Source organism: Chiloscyllium plagiosum, unplaced genomic scaffold (genome assembly GCF_037043375.1).
Source record: "Chiloscyllium plagiosum isolate Xiang-an unplaced genomic scaffold, Cpla_swu_hap1 HiC_scaffold_2, whole genome shotgun sequence".
Taxonomy (NCBI): domain Eukaryota; kingdom Metazoa; phylum Chordata; class Chondrichthyes; order Orectolobiformes; family Hemiscylliidae; genus Chiloscyllium; species Chiloscyllium plagiosum.
Genome location: NW_028270140.1, coordinates 116,859,420 through 116,881,315, shown reverse-complemented (window position 1 = coordinate 116,881,315; position 21,896 = coordinate 116,859,420). Strand labels below are relative to the sequence as shown.

General features: G+C 41.9%; 1 protein-coding gene across 1 annotated transcript in view; it reads right to left on the bottom strand.

The window, feature by feature from the left end:
- The window catches only part of map1b (microtubule-associated protein 1B), a 134,651-nt gene that overhangs the window by 30,955 nt on the left and 81,800 nt on the right, over positions 1–21,896 (bottom strand). The window contains exon 3 of the mRNA XM_087999989.1: positions 3,141–3,223. Within this exon, the coding sequence (XP_087856115.1) occupies positions 3,141–3,223 (83 nt within the window). The remainder of the gene's footprint in view (positions 1–3,140; positions 3,224–21,896) is intronic.

The following is a 21,896-nucleotide window of genomic DNA, read 5'->3' as shown; positions in this document are numbered from 1 at the left end:
ACAGCCTCCACAAACAAAGTGAACAAAGGCTGCACTTTGTCACCACAATGCAGACCAAGCCCTAGCATCTTGCCCAGTGACTATCTTAGTCCATGATATCCTCCTCAAAGTGGTCATCCCCCTCCTTGGAATGTTGCTTCCTTTCCCGCAGCATTTTCAATTTGTCTCCCAGCCCCCACACCCCGTGCCCCTCCCTGGGTCAGTCCAAGCAGTAAAACTGCACCTTTAATGCTCCCATCATATGTTCCATTATAACCCGAGTCCAGGCAAGGGCAGCAATGTATCTCCACAGCGATCAGGGGATTGTACAATGTGTCCTGTGCCAAGGACACAGTGGGTAGCCCTTATCCCCAGGAAGGAATCAGCCTTGTAAGTCGGGTGCCTCTCATGCTGAAACACACCAGCTATATGAGAGTGCTGCAGGTTTAGTAGTCACGTTGGCTGCACGGTAGTGGGCTCACACCTCCGTAACTGGTAACATTGATCACGGATCACCTGAACATTAACGGAATGGAACCCCCTTCATGTTGATGAAGTCCACAGTAATCTCAGTGTTATGTGTGCACTAATACTCTGAACCTTAGGAAACCAGACATGTTTCCCAATCTATTGCAGCATGGAACTCATCTTATGGGATCAAAATCAATCAGATGGAACATCCTGATGCATTGTGGGAGTCCGACTTTGAGATCCCACACAGATCACCCCCACTGCCTGGAAGGAGCCAGTCACAGAGAAGCTCAGGGTAGCCAGCACTTTCACAGCCACTAGGAAGGATAGCCACCCATTCCTACAGCCCTCAGGTCCTGCTCCAGCATCTGGCACTGTTGTATCACAACATCAAGACTGTGCCTCACATCCTCGGGTAATATATTGGGGGTGAAAACCTTTGAGCCTCCTGCAGATTCCACACATCCTGAGGGGTCCTGAGATTGCAGCCCTTCCCTGATCCCAGGGTTCCTCACCCTTTGGGGCTGCTCCTGGGCTTACCGGATGCTGATAATCAGTGGCATGTCTCTTTTCTTCGGCCCGAGCTCCCACCCGGGCCCCAGCCCCAAACTCCCACTGCAGTGCCAGCCCCCACTTCCACCCAGTCCCCACCCAGTCCCAGCCTCCACCTCCCAGTCCCCACCCCTGTCCCAGTCCCAGCCCCCACCTCTAGCCACCAATCCCCACCTAGAGCTCTCAGTCCCCATCCTGCCCCCTGCTCAGTGAAGGTATTGCCAAGCTGTCTGACCAGGTTATTACAATCTAAAGGAAGTACCTGCTGCAGTCCAAGCTCCTTCCCATCCCAGACCCACAATCATTCACCTTTACAGTTCTTTCTGTGTGAACATTGTTAAACTTGCAGATGGTGAAGCAATGGTCTCCATCTCCATCAGTGCCTTTTATGCTGCATGAATAATTGGTTACCTTGGGCCACCACTGGCCTCTTTTTAACTCATTGCTACCAACGTCAGCATCGATGTTTAATTTTGAAGGACCAATGGTGTGGAGCAAATTGCCTTTGACCAGGATGTAAACCTTGAGTATGGTAACTCTGCATGTATTGCAAATAGGCGCTGAAATGTTTGCAAATGAAATGAGTCTCTAACTTGAAAGCATTTGCTTCATGTATTTGCACCTTCAATCTTCTGACATTGAGCAGACATGGAAACTGACACTGACTCTGCACTCCACCCCTCCCAGTAATTTTCCAGATGCATTTCACATCTAGAGAATGGCAAGTGGTGGCAGGGAATGTAACTCACGGTGAACACCATCAATACCAGGCACCATCTGGTTTCCAGGTATCTCTGCATTCCCCCCACCCCCAACTCCTCTAGAACCTTCACATCCTCTTTACCCTCACTACCCGAGAGCCCATTTTCACCAACATGCCCCCATATGGAGACCACCATTTTGACCTTCATATTCAACTGTTCTCATTGACCCTGAACCCTGGCATTACACCGTAATGATGTCCACCCTGATATTCCACACTTTCCCTGTTGAGGCCATGGAAGTGATCACTATGGTCTAGCATGCCCTCCAGTACTGTTCTTTATACCTCTTTCCACCTTGAGTATCTTCCCTCTCTCCCCGTCATCCCCTTCAAATGCCTCTTTGTCTCCCTGATACAATACAACCTTGACTTTGAACTCCTTTTAACAGTGGTCCCTGCTTTACTCTGCTTTACAGATCCAATACCACCGCAATGACTAATACATAAGACTATATTTATCCCAGTCCTCTGACCAACTTCAATGTTCCTGATGTCAACAGTGACCTTTGTTCATTCAGCCACAAATCCCATGTCACTGTGGCCTCTATAAGTTTCCACCTAATGTTCCTTAATACAGCAAAGGACAGAAAAACTCTTCATATTGAGGACCTTAGTTCTCTGCTTTCTCAAGGAAGAAATTAAAGAGTTCAGTAAGTTCACTCTATTATATAGAAGCCCCACCCCCAAAAAGAAAGGAATTCAGTAAAATAAATGTTCTTATTTTCAATTTATTTTTTCATGGATATAGGCATCACTGGCAAGGCCAGCAGTTATTACTGATACCTAATTGCTCTTGAACTGAGTGACTGGTAGGCCATTTCAGAGGGCAGTTAAGAGTCAAATATTTTACTATGGATCTGGGGTCACAGGTACATCAGACTAGGTAAGGACAGCACATTTCTTCCCAAAAGGACAAATTGTTAACAAGATGATTTTTATAATAAATCGATGCTAGTTTGGTGGAACCCACATCTGCAACATCATCAGCGTGTGCCTCTGGATTTGGTGTTCAGTGATATTAATACCATGTTGCCTTCTCTATCCATTGTCACTTTTACTAATACCAGTTTTTCATTTCTAGATTTATGAAAAAGCCGAACTGAAATTCTTGAATTGTGAGGTAAGCTGTGAACTCATTGTTAGTCCAGGCTTATGCTGCACATTCCACAAAGAGATTTGACCCCGACCAAATTGAAGTTATCCCTTTACCACCATGGACCAGATCTGCACAATGTAAATTCAGTTTTCAAACTACAAAACCAATAGGGAGCACATGAAAGCACAGAATGATCAATGTTGAGCTTTCATATTCTTTCTTCACTATTCCATTCCATTGTGCTCTTTGCCATCTGTATACTTCCTGCTGTTCTCTTACCTCCGTGCTCACTGCCTCATCTGAAGGGTTGATCAGGACAACAGTTTCCAAAACGTCACTTCTGTGGTGAAGGATTTTCTGACCTATCACAGAAAAAAAAAGTTGTATAAGTTAAATCGGAATAATTCAGCATCGACTGAATAATGAATCTCCCAAACAGGATTTCCTCCAGAGACAATCCCACCGGCCACCTCTCACACAAAAGTAAACTGCAATGGATGCTAGAAATCAGTCATAAAGATAGAAAACTTTGGAAATACTCAGCAGGTTAATAAAAGGTCTGTTTTTCTTTGCTCCCCATTGATGCTGCACTAATTTGCTGGATGTTTCTCGTATTTTCTGCTTTCACTTTGAGCCACCATTTATATCTGAACATGAGTACAGATTCAAAATCCAATTTCAGGAAAAATAACACCAAAGGCCAAACGTCTTCGGTTAGAACTAGTTACTCATTAATAGTGGAATCTCTTACATTCATTTGAAATTCAAGTCATTAGGATTCATTATTTGATAACCTTCTAGTTAGCATAAATTGTAGGACTTATTAAAATTAATAGTATTCTATTCTTTTGGATGGTTTCATCCACAGTAATAAATGACAATTTGAAAAAGAAAAATGTCAATTTCTACATTAATATTTCTTCTTAAATGAATAACTTCACTCAAAACATTTCAACTGAATTTAAGCAAAGCTCAGAACATTTAAAATGTGTTCAGACAAATATTACTTCAAAAGCATGAATGAAGCAGAGCAACATTTGCCTTCTTTTAAGTGAAAGTTATAGTGATTGTAATAAGGTCAGCCCAGTGGGCCTCAAAGAATATGAGTTCCCTGATTGGGGCTGTTAATCTGGTCCAGTCAGGGAGCCATGGCTGACAGATAAGAGCAACAGTGTGAGATATCTTGTTCACTCGTTGAGAGCTGGATCAATATCAAGGACTCTCCATGTGTATATAAAGGGTGACAGTGACAGGAATACTGGCCTGTATGGACTTATTTCAAAGTCTTTAAATTTAAGTAAGAAATTTCACTTTTCACTCTTAAAATCCTTCATAAAATGAGTTGCAATAATCCAAGTATTACAAGCCTTACCTCAACTATGGTTTCCTAACTCTGCATTATCTACTGCATCTATACTGAATGCTTACTATGACTTTAAAATCCTCTCTATAATGGAGGTGTTCAAACTGCGCGCAATATTCCAACTAACCTAATCAAATAAATTTACCATTACCTTTGGGCTCAATACTGCTATCTATAAAATCAGAACTGTACTCGCTGTTTCTGATTTATTTGTGCTCAGCACTTTTAACCATCACTCCTAACACCTTTACCCATTAAATCTGTGAATAAACAATCATGGCATTATACAACCAAACTCTCAATGTGGTCCTGACAATGTGAGGTTCTGTACAATGATTGATAGAACAACAAAGTTAAAGCTCAAAAAGAGGCTAAAAGATTGTACAATTAAGGAAACATTCATTTAGGAAATGATTGAAGGTTAACATGTAATTTTAGCTGTCTCCTACAGGTTGCCACTTCCTTTGATTTTTAAATGATAAGTGTTCTTCATATTTGGAGAAAGTGGGAGCTGGTTCTTCATATTTGCCCAGGCACTGTTCTTTCCTTTTAAAAATAACCTGTTCCGAGATGTTATTACAAATCTCTGGAACAGGTGGGATTTGAACCCATGCCTGCTGACTGATAGGTAGGGACACTACCACATCCCCACAAAAGCCCTCAAGCACAGTCATTGACTAGTCAGTAGTAGGGCCTAAACAAAGAGCCTAGTGCAGAAGGAATATTTCCACTTGCCTTCTGTTGACCCTGAGAACCGAAATTCTAACATTTTTACCAAATGAACCAGATTCACTCCCTCTTGCCAAGCTACAAATGAGGCAGGTGGGACGAGGTGGTGCACATGCCCTATCAGGTTACAAAATCCTGTCTGTGCAGACTTTTCAGTTGCTGGGTTTAAAGACGTTTAAACATTATGTCAATCACACACTTGGCTGAACAAAAATTATTAACAAAAAATATTTATTTGCAAGGTGAGGGTGATATTAACATTGGTTAATGCAATACATTGATCCAAGCCAAATTCTCACCAATTTCAAACTGTGGCACCTTTGTTTCCTGTACCAGCCATTTGGTATCACCTATGACTTCAATATGGTGTTAATTTGTGCAGTTGTGAGATCATTAAGCATTTGACTGAGACTGCATGGCAGAACAGGCTTACGAGTCTGAATGACTAATGACTGTCCCTGTGCCAAAAACTGCTTAGGACCACTACAAGGCAGAGAACGTGATTATTTTTCTGCCTGAGCTGGATTTGAATCTGGAATGATGAGGCTAAAATAAAACACACAGTCTATCTCTGGCAATCAAAATCAACTCAGTAAAACCACATTCACCATTACTGGATTATGTAAAGTTATCTTGAAATAAAGTGTATTACCTTTTATTTCTTATTGCATATCTCTATTTTATTTTTAATTTCCCATCCTTATCTCCTAAGCGTAAAGATGGTGCAGGACTATAATTCCAGAGCGTCAACTGAGCTCAGCTGTTTCACTCAGATTGGCTATTCTTAAACAGGCAGAGGATGTTTACAGATAATTCTATTGGAGTGAGTGGCAAAGGGTGAAGGGTGGCTGGGTTGCAGGGAACTGGGAGGAGAAAGTATAAACAGAACTGAAATCAACCACCGTCTTCACCATAACGCCACTCATATATATTTCTCCACAGGATCACTAGTTAGACATCAGCTATTGGAGCTACAGCTAATCCTACCCCACTCCCTTTCAGAAACAAAAACAGAAAGTGTTGGAGAAACTCAGCAGGTCAGGCAGCAGCTGTGGAAAAACATTGAGTCTAGTGTTTCTAGTCTTGTTCCTCCCTTTCTTCCTGGTTTAGTTGTATTCAATTCATACCCAGTTGATTGTGGAGGATAGTAACATCATTGCATTATAAACTCCAGATATTGTCCAAGTGTTGCTGCATTTGGACATGGAGTGCTACTGTATCTGAGGAGCTGCAAATGGTGCTGACCATTGTGCCATCTTCAGCAACCATCCCCATTTCTAATCTTATGATGGAAGATGATTGATGAAGCAGCTGAAGATAGTTAGGCCTGATGTCACGTCCTGAAGATCTCCTATAGCAATGTCCTTTGACTAAGATCATTTTCACAGGGGAGGTGCCAGAATTGGTGGAATTTCTGGGGAGTGAGTGGAATAAATCCCCAACTGATTTTCTAATGCCACCGAATGAAGAGCCAAAATAACTGCAGTAGAAAATGCCTAGCATTAAATTTTAAATATCCCATACACCAGGAAAATAATACATAGAACAGCAGGTTACATGCTCTTGATCGCATCTATATTCACACTATGGCAGGATAAAGAAATAGATTGTAAAAACTGTGTGACACAGACAACATTGGAACATAAAAACCCTTGAAAAGGACTGAGTCAAAGTACTGTTGCTTCAATGCAGAATAGCTACAACAGACAATTTCTGTGAACTCTACAATCCATGTGGAGGCAATCTTCAAGCCATGATGGTAATCTGGTCCCTCAGAAATCACTGGAGGCAGAACACTGCTGTCAGTCTGCACAGCATGACTGGTGCTCTGTATTCCTCATCAATATAAGCTGAGCAGTCAGTGCACTCAGCTCTCCAGAGACCCGCCTCCAGGTTACATTCTGCTCAGTAAATTACCAGGCTGTGCAATGAAAACACTACCAGCCAGACTGCCATCACCACCCACTCGCACATTTTAGAGGCAAGAAGGCTGCACATCACATAGCATTTATCTGCATACTGATCATTCCACTCGAAAATTTCCAAACAAGCAGATGGTTGTGATATCACATGTCTTGTTAGATAATTTATTTTTGATGTGGTCCAAAGTTCCTCAAATTAGGTGAAATGCAACTGTGGGTTTATATAATAGCTGCTCCACACAAAATAAAACAGGTGAACTTAAAAAAGAATTAGCTTTCCAAACATAATTAAGGGGAAAAAAAAGTGTGACTTAGTATCAATATAAAAGTGACCAAAGATCTCAAAGATTTGCAACTATTGCTGCAGCTTGTTGAGACTTTAGACACAGTAAATGATAAAACATTATAGAGAATTTTATGATGCTGCCCACTTAATACAAAGGCTCTCTGAGAGGTTGCAGGCTGGACAAGTTCATCTAAAGAATAGAGTTTTAATAAAACACAAGCACCTAACAAGCATTTGACTTCAGAAATCAGGTAGAACAGCACAGGAACGGGCCCTACTGCCACGATATTGTGCCAAACATGATGCCAAACTAAACTAATTCCTTCTGCCTGCCCTTGGCCCATATCACTACATTCCTTGCTTATTCTTGTGCTTATCTAAAAACCCCTTAAAAGCCCCTATCCACCACCACCCCTGTCAGCTTCATCAAGATACACACTACTTTCTGTAAAACGTCTGCCCCTCACATCTCCTTTGAACTTTCCCCCTCTCACCTTAAATGCATGCCCTATCACTTTAGATATTTCAATTCTGGGGAGAAGATTCTGACTCTATCTATGCATCTCATAATCTCTTCTATCAAATCTTCCCTCAGCCTCTGCCACTCCAGAGAAAACAACCTTATAGAACATAGAACATAGAAGAATACAGTGCAGTACAGGCCCTTCGGCCCTCGATGTTGCGCCGATCCAAGCCCACCTAACCTACACTAGCCCACTATCCTCCATATGCCTATCCAATGCCCGCTTAAATGCCCATAATGAGGGAGAATCCACCACTGCTACTGGCAGGGCATTCCATGAACTCACGACTCGCTGAGTAAAGAACCTACCCCTAACATCTGTCCTATACCTACCCCCCCTTAATTTAAAGCTATGCCCCCTTGTAATAGCTGACTCCATACGTGGAAAAAGATTCTCACTGTCAACCCTATCTAAACCCCTAATCATCTTGTACACCTCTATCAAGTCACCCCTAAACCTTCTTTTCTCCAATGAAAACAACCCCAAGTGCCTCAGCCTTTCCTCATACAATCTTCCTACCATACCAGGCAACATCCTGGTAAACCTCCTCTGCACCCGTTCCAGTGCCTCCACATCCTTCCTATAGTATGGCGACCAAAACTGCACACAATACTCCAGATGTGGCCGCACCAGTGTCTTATACAACTGCAACATGATCTCAGGACTCCGGAACTCAAAACCTTTGTTTTCCTTTAGCTTGTTTCCTCTAATCCAAGCAGTATCCTGGTAAACCTCTTCTGCACCCTCTCCAAAGCCTCCACATCCTTCCTGTAATGTGGCGACCAGAATTGAAAACAATACTTTAAGTCTTAAAGCTGCAACATGACATCCTGACTCTTGTACTCAATGCCTCAACCAATAAAGGTAAGCATGCCATACGCCTTCTTTACCAGCCTATCTACTTGTGTAGGCACTTTCAGCAAGCTATGGACTTGACTCCCAAAGACCCATCTGTACATCAATAGATGCTCTTAGCACTCAATTACAAGCTGCTAATCTCCATGCCTCCATATAAATATATATGTTTACTAAGGCTCCATGTCAGGAACATAGATTTTATAATCTATCCTGTGCTACACTATTTCAATCTTGGGCATGTGCTCCCATTATGTGAGCTCTGTGCTGGGACTGTAAGCTTGGTGAAAAAGTGCTTTAAGTCACCCTTCTCAGGAGCATTCAAATCAAGATTCTGTGCAAGTAATGGAAATAAAATTAATGGAATAAAATTACTACTATTATTTATCCATCAATTCTATGCATTGTTGATGTGACTGTTTTTCCTTAAGATTTTCTACCTCAAAGTGTACATCTGTTTTTACACCACTACTTACTTAAGTAACACCATAAACCTTGGTGTTTCAGAAATTGTGAATGACAGAAAACATTTTTCTGTAATTACTTGCTGTACCTGAATCTAACTCTGCAGCTTATGGCAGCATAATGAAGGTTCATCAGATCTGTTTCCGGGGTGACGGGACTGTCCAATAAACAGAGATTGGGAAACTGGGTCTGTGTTCTCTAGATTTCAAAGAGTGAGAGGTGGTCTCATTGAAGCCTACAAAGTACGTAAAAGGGATAGATAAGGTAGTTACAGCTAAGATGTTTCCCCTGGATAGGGAGTCTGGAACCAGGGGCACAGCTTAAAAAGGAAGAGGATGCCACTTAGGTTTGAGATGAGGAGATATGTTTTTACTCAGAGGCTTCTGAAGCTTTGGAGTTGTCTACCACAGAGGCCTGTTGAGATTCAATCTTTTAGTATATTCCAAATAGAGATTGATAGATTTCTGATTAACAGTGGGATACAGGGTTATGAGGATGGGATGAGCAAAAGGCTTTGAAGTGTTTGATTAGCCATGAATGTATTGAATGACAGGACAGGTTTAATGTCTAAATAGCCTACTCCTGTTCTTAGAGGACATTAGATACCCTTTTTTTACCAAAGCATTCTGTAATCTCTCCATCTAAACATTATTGTATTTCACTATTCTATTCTTCCTGCCAACGTGGATAATTTCACGTTATACCTAATCTTCCAAATCTTTCTTCTCTGTATCTATCTATATCCCTTTTCAGATTCTCTGTATCGTCCTCACAATTTGCTGGCCCATCCATCTTGGTATCATCAGGAAATCTGGTTTCAATATATTCAACCCCTTGATCCAAGTCATTAATATAGATTCTAAATAGTTGAGAACTCAACACTGACAGTTCATTAGTTACACTTTGCAAACCTGAAATTTACCCATTCTCCCAACTCAGGTTTCTATTAACTTATCACCTGTCCATGTTAGTAAATCAGGAGCTGATCTGCATTAATCTTTGATGAGGCATCTTATGAAATGCCTAATGGAACTCTGAATATACTACATATACTGAATCCCTTTTATCTAACCCCCTTGAAATATTCTGAAAGAGCCCTTAATAAATTCATCAAACATGGTTTTCCATTCACAAAACCATGTAGATTCCAATTGATCGTATTGTAATTTTCTAAATATTCTGCTCCTACCTTCTTAATTATTGATTCTAACACTTTCCCAATGTGAGCTGTTAGACTAACTGGCCTAAACTTTCCTGCTTCTTGTCTCCCCTTTTTCTTGAATAGTGAGGTTACGTTTGCGATTTGCAAATTTCCAAATCGAAGGAATTTTGGAAGATTACAACCAATGTATCCAGCATAAGCAGCAAGTGATAGACAGAGCTAAGCAATCCCACAACTAACAGATCAGATCTAAGCTCCGCAGTCCTGCCACATCCAGTCATGAATGGTGGTGGACAATTAAACAATTTATTGGAGGAGGAGGCTCCACAAAGATCCCCATCCTCAATGATGGTAGAGCCCAGTACATCAGTGCAAAAGATAAGGCTGAAGCTTCGGCAGCACTTCAGCCAGAACTGCCAAATCGAAGATCCATCTCGGCCTACTCCAGTGGTCCCTGGCATTGCAGATAGCCAATTTGATTCACTCCACATGATATCAAGAAACGGTTGGAGACTCGAAATACTGCAAAGGCTATGGGCCCTGACCACATTCTGGCAATAATATTGAGGACTTGTGCTCCAAAACCTTTCACTCCCCAGCCAAGCTGTTCCAGTACTGTTACAACACTGATATCTACCAGACAATGTGAAAAAGTGCCCAAATATATCCTATACATTAAAAGCAGGACAAATCCAATTTGGCAATTATATCAGCCTATCAGTCTACTCTCAATCATCAGTAAAGTGATGGAAGGTGTTATCAACAGTGCTATCAAGCAGCACCTGCTCAACCACATCCAGTTTGGGTTCCGCCAGGGCCACTCAGCTCCTGACCTCATTACAGCCTTGGTTCAAACATGGGTAAAGGAGCTGAATTCCAGAGGTGAGGTGAGAATGACAACTCTTGACATCAACGCTACATTTGACCAAGGAGTCCTAGCAAAACTGGAATCAATGGGTCTCAGGGGGCAAACTCCAGTGGTTGGAGTCATACCTGACACATAGGAAGATAGTCATAGTTGTTGGAAGTCAGTCATCCCAGCTCCAGGACATCGCTGCAGGAGTTCCTCAGGATAGTGTCCTTGGCCCAACCATCTTTGGCTGCTTTATCAATGTCCTTCCCTCCATCATAAGGTCAGAAGTGTGGATGATTGCATAATGTTCAACACCATTCACAACTCCTCAGATACTGAAGCAATCCATGTTCAAATACAATACAACCTGGACAATGGACTGACAAATGGCAAGTAACATTTGTCAACAATCCAACCACCGTCCCTTGGCATTCAATGGTGTTACCATCACTGAAATGCCCACTAACAATATCCTGGGGGTTACCATTGACCACAAACTCAACTGGACTCACCACATAACATGGGTTACAAGACCAGGTCAGAAGCTCGGAATATTATGATGAGTAACTCACCTCCTGACTCCTCAAAGCCTGTACATCATCTACAACGCACAAGTCAGGAGTGTGATGGAATACTCCCCACTTGTCTGAATGGGTGTAGCCCCAACAACACTCAAGAAGATTGACACTATCCTGGACAAAGCAGCCTGCTTGATTTGCATTGCATCCACAAGCAGCCACTCCCTCCACCACTGATGCTCAGTAGCAGCAGTGTGTACTATCTACAGAATGCACTACAGAAGTTCACCAAAGATCCTCAGACAGCACCTTCCAAACCCACAACCATTCCAATCCAGACGGACAATGAAACATCAACACCTTCAAGTTCCCCACCAAAACACTCACCATCCTGACTTTGAAACAAATCGCCATTCCTTCACTGGCGCTGGATCAAAATCCTGGAATTCCCTCCCTAATGATATTTTGGGTCAAGCCACAGGAGGTGGACTGCAGCGGTTGAAGAAGGTAGCTCACCAGCACCTTGTCAAGTGCAGCTAGGGTTGGGCAATAAATGCTGGCCAACTTCTGATGCCTATATCCCACAAGTGAATTTAAAAATAAAAATTTCCTTAAGATCCTTTGATGCAAGCAATCAGATCCAGAGGACATAGAGTCACAGAGTCATAGAGATGTACAGCATGGAAACAGACCCGTCGGTCCAACCCGTCCATGCCGACCAGATATCCCAACCCAATCTAGTCCCACCTGCCAGCACCCGGCCCATATCCCTCCAAACCCTTCCTATTCATATACCCATCCAAATGCCTCTTAAATGTTGCAATTGTACCAGCCTCCACCACTTCCTCTGTCAGCTTATTCCATACATGTACCACCCTCTGTGTGAAAACTTTGCCCCTTACATCTCTTTTATATCTTTCCCCTCTCACCCTAAACCTATGCCCTCTAGTTCTCCACTCCTCAACCCCAAGGAAAAAACTTTGCCTATTTACCCTATCCATGCCCCTCATAATTTTGTAAACCTCTATAAGGTCACCCCTCAGCCTCCAACACTCCAGGGAACACAGCCCCAGCATGTTCAGCCTCTCCCTATAGCTCAGATCCACCAACCCTGGCAACATCCTTGTAAATCTTTTCTGAACCCTTTCAAGTGTCACTAGGAAGGAGACCAGAATTGCACGCAATATTCCAACAGTGGCCGAACCAATGTCCTGTACAGCCGCAACATGACCTCCCAACTCCTGTACTCAATACTCTGACCAATAAACAAAAGCATACCAAACGCCTTCTTCACTATCCTATCTACCTGTGACTCCACTTTCAAGGAGCTATGAACCTGCACTCTAAGGTCTCTTTGTTCAGCAACACTCCCTAGGACCTTACCATTAAGTGTATAAGTCCTGCTAAGATTTGCTTTCCCAAAATGCAGCACCTTGCATTTATCTGAATTAAACTCCATCTGCCACATCTCAGCCCAATGGCCCATCTGGTCCAGATCCTTTTGTAATCTGAGGTAACCTTCTTCGCTGTCCACTACACCTCCACTTTTGGTGTCATCTGCAAACTTACTAACTGTACTTCTTTTTTTTTTATAGATATTTTTATTAGAAATTTAACATTTTTACAAGTTTACAAAAATAAACAAAACTCTCAGATATAAACATTGATATACAATTAGCTCAAATATACAATAGCCAAAATTTGACAAAAAAAAACAAAACAACAAAAAAAAACCGAAAAAAGAAAGAAAACAACAAAAAAGAACAAACAGACAAAACTCAACTATCTACTAATCTAACCTACAACTAACCAGGGTGTATATTTAAGTCTCTTACATGCTCGGGATGTGTTAACATCAGATATGATAAAACCCGTATTCGTGCGGGATTCCTCCCCCGAGGGGCCGCGGACCAGCCAGGTCTGTAGTCTCAATTAAATAAAAGCCCTTGTTAGTATAGCCGAAATATCTGTATTTATGTAATTCAAAAAGGGCTGCCATATTTTATAAAATAATTCGGTCTTTCGGTGCACCATGTTTGTAAGGAAGTCAAGGGGAATACATTCCATAATTAGTCTGTGCCAATTTGAAAGTCCAGGGGGGCCCTCCGCCACCCAGTTCATCAAAATATTTTTCCTTGCACAGAAAGAAAGAATAGAAAATAGTCTCTTCCCGTACGTGTCCAGGGAGGGAAAGTTCGAAAAGCCCAATAGGAGAGATACGGGGTCCACTTTTATTTCCGTTCCTAAAATTTCTGTCAGGGTACTTGCTACTTTAGTCCAATATCCACGGATCTTATGACAGGTCCATAAGCAATGTACAAGAGTGCCCACCTCTATTTTGCATTTAGGACACATTGGAGATGCTCCTGCCTTAAATTTTGCCAATCGAACCGGTGCTATATGGGCCCTATGAAGTATCTTCAGCTGGATAGCCTGGGTTCTGTTACAAATAGTAATTCTTCTAGCATTTTCCCAGATATCATTCCACGTTTCTGTGGAGATTTCTAGTCCCAGATCCTGATCCCATGTTTTAAGCAGATTATCCATATCTCCCGATACTTCATCATGTAGCAAATGATAAATATTACTGACGGAAGATACCCCCACTGGTCGTAGGACACTACATTCTCTATCGGATTTATAAAGACTATCTAATAACGTAGTCTTCTTCTGTATAAAATCTCGAATTTGGAAGTATCGAAAGAGGTCTCCATTGGGTAATCCAAATTTCTGACGCAGCTGTCCGAAAGACATCAGGACCCCATCTTTAAATAAATCCCCGAGACATGAGATACCCCTGGCTCTCCAGAGTTTAAAAGTGGCATCTGTTAACCCCGGTTGGAATCCCCATGCTCCCACTATCGGTGCATAGGGGGATGTTTTATGTGAATTACCCTCATTTTGCCGCATTATATTCCAAGCCTTGATTGTATTCAGTATTATAGGGTTTTTACAGTGATCTGTAATGATTTTCCTCTTGTCTGAGAATAAAAGGTTAATAAGTGGGTATTTTACTTGAGAAGCCTCGATGTCCAACCAGATTGATTGTGGATCAGACAAGACCCAATCAGCTATATAACTTAATAGGGAACTTAATTGATATTTCCTAAAATCTGGGAAGTCCAATCCACCCCTTGCCTGTGGAAGCTGTAGCTTCTTCAGCTTAATGAGGGGCCGCCTATGGTTCCAGATAAAGGAACTCAGCCAGCCGTATAATTTACATAAAGCTGTCCTCGGCAGCATCACCGGAAGCATTCTCATAGGATATAGGAGACGGGGCAGGATATTCATTTTGATTAATGCTATTCTACCTAGCCAGGAAATTGGCAGGTCTCCCCATCGCTGGAGGTCCTGCCTTATCCTTTCCAATAAATACACAAAATTAGCCTTATACAACTGACCAAATACTGGAGTAATAAAAATGCCTAAATATAAGAAACCCTCCAGGGACCAGCGAAAGGGAAAAAGGGAACCGTCCGCTAAGCGGGGTATCACAGCAAGGCCGCCCATCGGCATAGCCTCCGATTTTGAAAAATTAATTTTATAGCCTGAGAATGCACTAAATGTATTAATAACTTGGATTAAGCGGGGTATGGACATCAAAGGGTTACTGAGGAATAGAAGAACATCATCTGCATAAAGGGTAATTTTATGTTTACCTGTACCAATCCTTGGGGCCACTATATTAGGATCAGCTCGTATAGCTTCTGCTAGTGGTTCAATTATTAGCGTGAATAACAATGGTGAGAGGGGACATCCCTGACGGCAGCCCCTACCCACACTGAAGCTATCCGAGCCTAATCCATTGGTAACCACAACTGCTTTGGGATCACTATACAATGTTGAGATCCATTTGGTAAACACCTGTCCAACACCAAACCTCTCCAATGTGTAAAACAAATATGACCATTCGACCCTATCAAATGCCTTTTCCGCGTCTAATGAAACCACTACTCCTGGTATCTTTCCCTGATGACAAGCTTGAATCATATTCAGAGCCCTTCTAACATTATTGGATGATCTACGGCCCTTAATAAACCCCGTCTGATCCTCCTTTATAATATGTGGCAGTATCCTTTCTAATCTCAGTGCTAATGTTTTAGAGAGGATTTTAAAATCTACATTTAGCAAGGATATTGGTCTGTATGATGTACAATCTTCTGGGTCCTTTCCTTTTTTGAGGATAAGAGAGATATTTGCCTCTTTCAGCGAAGGCGGGAGACAGCCCTGACTATATGCATAGTTATACATGTCCATAAGTGGACCAACCAGTATTTCTGTAAATTCTTTATAGAATTCAGCTTGAAAGCCATCTGGGCCCGGCGTCTTACCATTTTGAAGGTGCCTAATTGCATCAACTATTTCTTGGGGTGTAAGAGGAGCATTTAGGACCGATACTTGTTCCGGAGTTAGGTCTGGAAAAGTCAAATTTTTAAAAAATGACTGCATCCTCTTCGCCCTATCTTCACAATCCTGTGATTTATATAACTCAGAATAGAATTTTCTAAAGGTCGCATTAATCTTTTTATGATCATGAGTCAAAATACCCGTACTTTCCTTGATAGACATAATAGTCTGAGGGGCCTTTTTTTTCTTTGCAAGAAATGCTAAGTATCTACCCGGTTTGTCGCCATATTCATATAATCTTTGCTTTGCAAATAATATTTCCCTCTTAGCCGTTTGAGTAAGTGTAGTATTTAGAGCTGTCCTAAGAGCTGTAATCCTTTGCAATTTAATAATAGAGGGTCTATCAATGTATGCTGTTTCAGCCGCTTTTAAGCGGGTTTCAAGCAAACGCTGTTGTTCTCCTTTTAATTTCTTCTGGGTCGCTGAGTAGGAGATGATCAAGCCTCGCGTGTAAGCTTTGATGGTCTCCCACATCATTGACGGGTTGCTAGCTGTACCTGAATTAATTTCTAAAAAAGTTTTAAATTCTTGAGAGAAGTACTTTACAAATTTACTATCTTTCATTAAGAAGGGGTCCATACGCCAATGCCGAGGGGATGTCCCACTGTTCTTCGCCTTAGTTTCCATATATACAGCAGCGTGGTCAGAAATTGCTATATTACCTATTTTACAGGATGATATGGAATTTAAAAAAATTGAGGGGGCAAAAAACATATCAATTCTGGTATGACATTTATGTGGATTAGAGTAGAAAGAAAAATCTCTACCCTGTGGATGAAGACATCTCCATACATCTACTAATCCTAATTCTTTGTTCAGATCCATCAATTGTCTAGATCTGGGAGATACTCCTGCAGTACTCTTGGGAATCCTGTCTATTTCCGGATCCATAATACAATTAAAGTCTCTCCCTATAATTATATGACGGGCATCAAAAGCCATCAATTTTGAGAAGGCTTCCGTTATAAATTTAAAGGGGTGTGCCGGGGGGCAGTACAAATTTAAAATCCCATATTCCTCTCCATTTATGAGAGCTTTAATCAAGATATATCGTCCAGATTCGTCTTTTATCTGCTTTAGGATTTTGAAAGGGAAATTCTTCCGAACAAGAATAACAACTCCCCTGCTTTTTGAGCTAAAAGAAGAAAAAAAGGCCTGATCAAATCCGCCCTGTCGTAATTTCAAGTGTTCTTTATCTGACAGATGCGTCTCCTGTAGGAGAGCTATATCAACTCTTTCCTTCTTAAGATTTGATAATATTTTCTTCCTTTTAAGTGGCGAATTACTCCCTTTGACATTCCAGGTGCACCACTTAACCGATTGATCAACCATAATCCTCTGGGCCAATCCGAGACCCCTCGGGAGGGGGAACCCCATCCAGAACATCCCGGGCATGGAACATGTAAAATTTACAAAAATAAACCCTCTTTAATACACCCACAACAATACAGTAAAAAACTATTTCTAAATAAAAAAAATATAAAACGTATCTAAGTGGAGACTTTCCCCCTTGTTCCCAGGGGGCATCACTTCCTCTCCAAAAATCCCTCATATCCTCTCCCAACCAATGCCCCACCCTTGACCCAGGCACTCCTCAATAAAGTGAGGAAAATTCAAATATAATACAAAGCTAGAGTTAACAGTGAGCACCCCACCCCCACCCCTACCATCACCTGGGTATATTTGGTAATGTTAATACCACATATAAACATATAACTATAAAATTACCAGTTCAACAAATAATAATTAAATATGATAATACAAAATAACGAAGGGAAAAACAACCCCGCTCCTAAAGACAGAGGTAAAATCGAATAAGGTAACCACCTCCCCCCACCCACATTAACCAAATCCCCCAGCTTATATATACATATATATACATACACATACATATATATATACATACATACACACACACACATATACATACACCCCTCATATATACATAAAATAATAACAGAAAACAACTCCAAGGGGGGGGGGGGGGGAGAAAATCAAATCCCTCTCCCCACCCCCCATAATAATATTAAGCAATAAGGTAAGAAAAGAAAAAAAAAGGGAGGGGATATAAACCAAAACGGGGGGGGAAGGCAGACCAACATCCATTATGTCCTACAGTTTATCTAAGAGAGTCCAAGAATTCCTTAGCCTTTTCTGGTGATCCAAAGTTATATACAGATCCTTCATGGTTAAAGCGTAACATCGCTGGGTAGCGTAAGGAGTACTGAATATTTAAGTCCCTTAAACGCTTCTTCGCCTCGTCGAATGCCTTCCTCTTTCGAACCAGAGCCGGGGAAAAGTCCTGAAATAGCATGATCTTGGATCCTTTGTAGATCATAGCTTGGGGGTCTTTTCCGAGATTTCTAGAGGCTTCTAGGAGTATCTGCCTCTCCCTGTAGCTCTGCAGCCGGAACAGGACCGGGGCGCGGGCGCTGGTTCGAGCCGGGCCCGCGTATTGCTACCCGGTAGGCCCATTCCACCCTTACCTGGCCTGATCCAGCTTGCAGATTTAAAAGTTGTGGCAGCCACTGCTCCAGGAATGCTGTAAGCTGGCCTTCCTCTTCCTGCTCGGGAAGGCCCAGCAAACAAATATTTTTTCGACGACCTCGATTATCGAGGTCGTCAATATGATTTTCCAAGGTCCGGACTCGCTGCTCGAGAGTCCGGACCTGATCCACGGCCGATTGAGCGGTTGTCTCCGAGGTCGCGGCCTTTAGATCCGCCCCTCCAACTCGGCGTTGAATTTCATCAATTTCACGGTCGTGCTTCTTCAGCGCGGCCGAGAGCGACTCCCAACGGTTCCTGGATTCGACGATAAAGGCATCGATCTTCGAGTCAAGCTTGGAAAGCATTTCTGCAAGACTTGCTACTGTTGGTAAGTCCCCCGGGGCGGCTGTGGACGCCTCTGCTGCAGCTGGAGAGTGTGGGGGAGGGGTTTCTGCTTGCTGAGAGCTGCGGGCTCCCTTCCCTTTAGTCATTTTAACTTAGGATAAAGTTGCTTAAATATAATATTACACCACTAATTCAGTTACTAAACTATTATAAATGATTTATAAATGATTTGGTAAGCTTGGTAGGGGGTAGGTGACCCACTGTGCCCAAGTCTTGGGAGGAGCACTACAGACTCAGTCTTACTGGGTCGCCGCCATCTTGGATCCCCCAACTGTACTTCTTATGCTCACATCTAAATCATTTATGTAAATGACAAAAAGTAGAGGACCCAGCACCAATCCTTGTGGCACTCCACTGGTCACAGGCCTCCAGTCTGAAAAACAACCCGAGCCAATTTTGTATCCAAATGGCTAATTCTCCCTGTATTCCATGAGATCTAACCTTGCTAACCAGTCTCCCATGGGGAACCCTGTCGAACGCCTTACTGAAGTCCATATAGATCACATCTACTGCTCTGCCCTCATCAATCCTCTTTGTTACTTCTTCAAAAAACTCAATCAAATTTGTGAGACATGATTTCCCACGCACAAAACCATGTTTACTATCCCTAATCAGTCCTTGCCTTTCCAAATACATGTACATCCTGTCCCTCAGAATTCCCTCCAACAACTTGCCCACCACCGAGGTCAGGCTCAATGGTCTATAGTTCCCTGGCTTGTCTTTACCGCCCTTCTTAAACAGTGGCACCACGTTTGCCAACCTCCAGTCTTCCGGCACCTCACCTGTGACTATCGATGATACAAATATCTCAGCAAGAGGCCCAGCAATCACTTCTCTGGCACATGTTAGAGTTTAATCTGATTATTTCCTATTAGTTTCTCTCCAGTGTTCATGATTGGTTTAAATTCCTCCCTCCCTTTTGAGCCTTCTACTTGTCCAAAATAATTGTCCAAAATCTCCACCATTTTCTTGCTCCCTGAAATTAAGGAAGATGTTGATGTAGTGGTACTGTCACTGTCCTAGTAATCCAGGAAGCCCAGGCTGTTGTTCTGGGGATATGAATTCAAATCCCACAATGGCAAATGGTAAGGTTGGAATCAAATATAGGATCTGGAATATAAACCAGCCTATTGTCAAACACATAACCAACATCAATAATCAATCAGGTTGACTCTGATTTATCAAGGCACTGTTCTGAGAAATGAACTGGCTTTCACCTACTTTGTTGAGTTGAAACAGATAAGACACTGTGTATGCATGTTCTTCCTATCTGAAATGGAAACTTACTTGACTGCCCATGCCCAAAAGATATTCTGTTCTCTACACAAATGAGTAATTATATGGATTCCTGTGCCCATGTGATCCAAGGTGTCTAAGTCGAAAAGCTGATGGATCCTATCCACAATATATCCCTTTGGCTATGACATCCATTCTCTGGTTCACTTCTGCAGGCAATGCTTTGATCAGAGTCAATCTGCCTGTTTTGAAATATAAATAAAACTTCCATTTATTATAACTAGCTGGTGCATTCTCAATGACAACGTATCTACCAACCAGAATCTATTTGCCAACTAATCAACCCTTTCATCTCATACAGGATGAATGCTGGCTTTCCATGTACTTTGGGACTTCTTGCAAAGTGTCCTGATGAGTGCAAGATGAAAAGCTTATTCAGTCATCCTAAAGTTCAACTAATTTTACCAAACAACTAACTTTATAATTATACTTTTTCATTATTGACTTTAAAGGTAAGGTTGTTAAGCAGTGCTCATTCAGCATGCAATTTTTTCCTGCCTAGGGTTGACCTTAAATATTTGAGTATAATTAGGCACAATTAGATTCCAGTACATTTTGCAAGTGCTAACAAGCATTTTGTAATTAATTGTTAAATTATCTTCCAATAAACACACTGAGATTATGTGGAATCCATTTATATGCGATCAATTATAGTAAACAAAAGCTTTATTTTTCTTTTTATTTCTCAAACTTGCATCGAATGTAATGATCTTTAAAAGGGCTGAAAAGCTTGGCTATGCCATTAGGTTAGCAGCAGCCTCCTCATATGGTTACTCACATCACTAATGATTCCCTGTGGTGCTGGGGTAGAATGCATCTAGACTTTATACATTCACGCTTTCCTACTGCCAGAATATCCTCACAATGTGTGGGTTCAAAGCAATGGGTCAGGACCCATTGTCCTGCTGAATGAAGAAGCACATTGTGGCTAGGGTTTTGTCTGACCTCAGACACAGTGCACAAGTGCACATTCATCACCTTGGAACAAGCATTGTTCTGTTAATTCAATCAGGCTTGTGCAAGATCATATGCTTGGTATGAGCACAGATCAATCAATCCCTTCTTTTCTTGTTGTTGGCTACCAAAGGGCAGGCAGCCATTAGATGATATCACATTGCTTTCCACAATTACTTAACACTTTCAGAACTTTGATAGATTTCAGAACTCAAAATTGTGATGAGTAAAATGCTCTGTTGTTCGTTATTATTTTATTATATAAAATTGATTTCAAACTTTCTTGTTCTAACTTCTACCTCATTAAAATTAACAAATGTTCCCTACAATGTTTGTAATTATGGATTAAAGCGCTATTCTAATTAACTTGACTGCATTCTTAAAGTAGTATGTTCTGTAAGAAGAACCAAGGGATCCTTTTCCATTCCCCCTCCGCGCTCACCTCCCCCACACCCCCCCCAACTCCCACCCCACCCCTGTCTCTTGCAGGAGGTTATTGTGGATGTGTGACAATTGCATGTTCAGAAGCAGTCTTCTAGAGTTTACACTCCTCCTTTGCAACCGTCCCCTTCCCACCCCTAGGCTGCCCCCTCAATGAGCCATGCCACCTTTAATTTTATCATTTTATAGCAACAAGCCACTCAAGCCCTGATCTCACTCTTTATTATTCTTCAGGATACTCTGTCTCCCACCATTGTCCTAGGACCCAATTCCTGATGAACAAATTCCTGTCTTCAGTTGCTTCCCATGGGATTGCCCTCTGGATCCACTGCCCTCTCAAGGCAAACCACAGCATCATATGTGTCCCA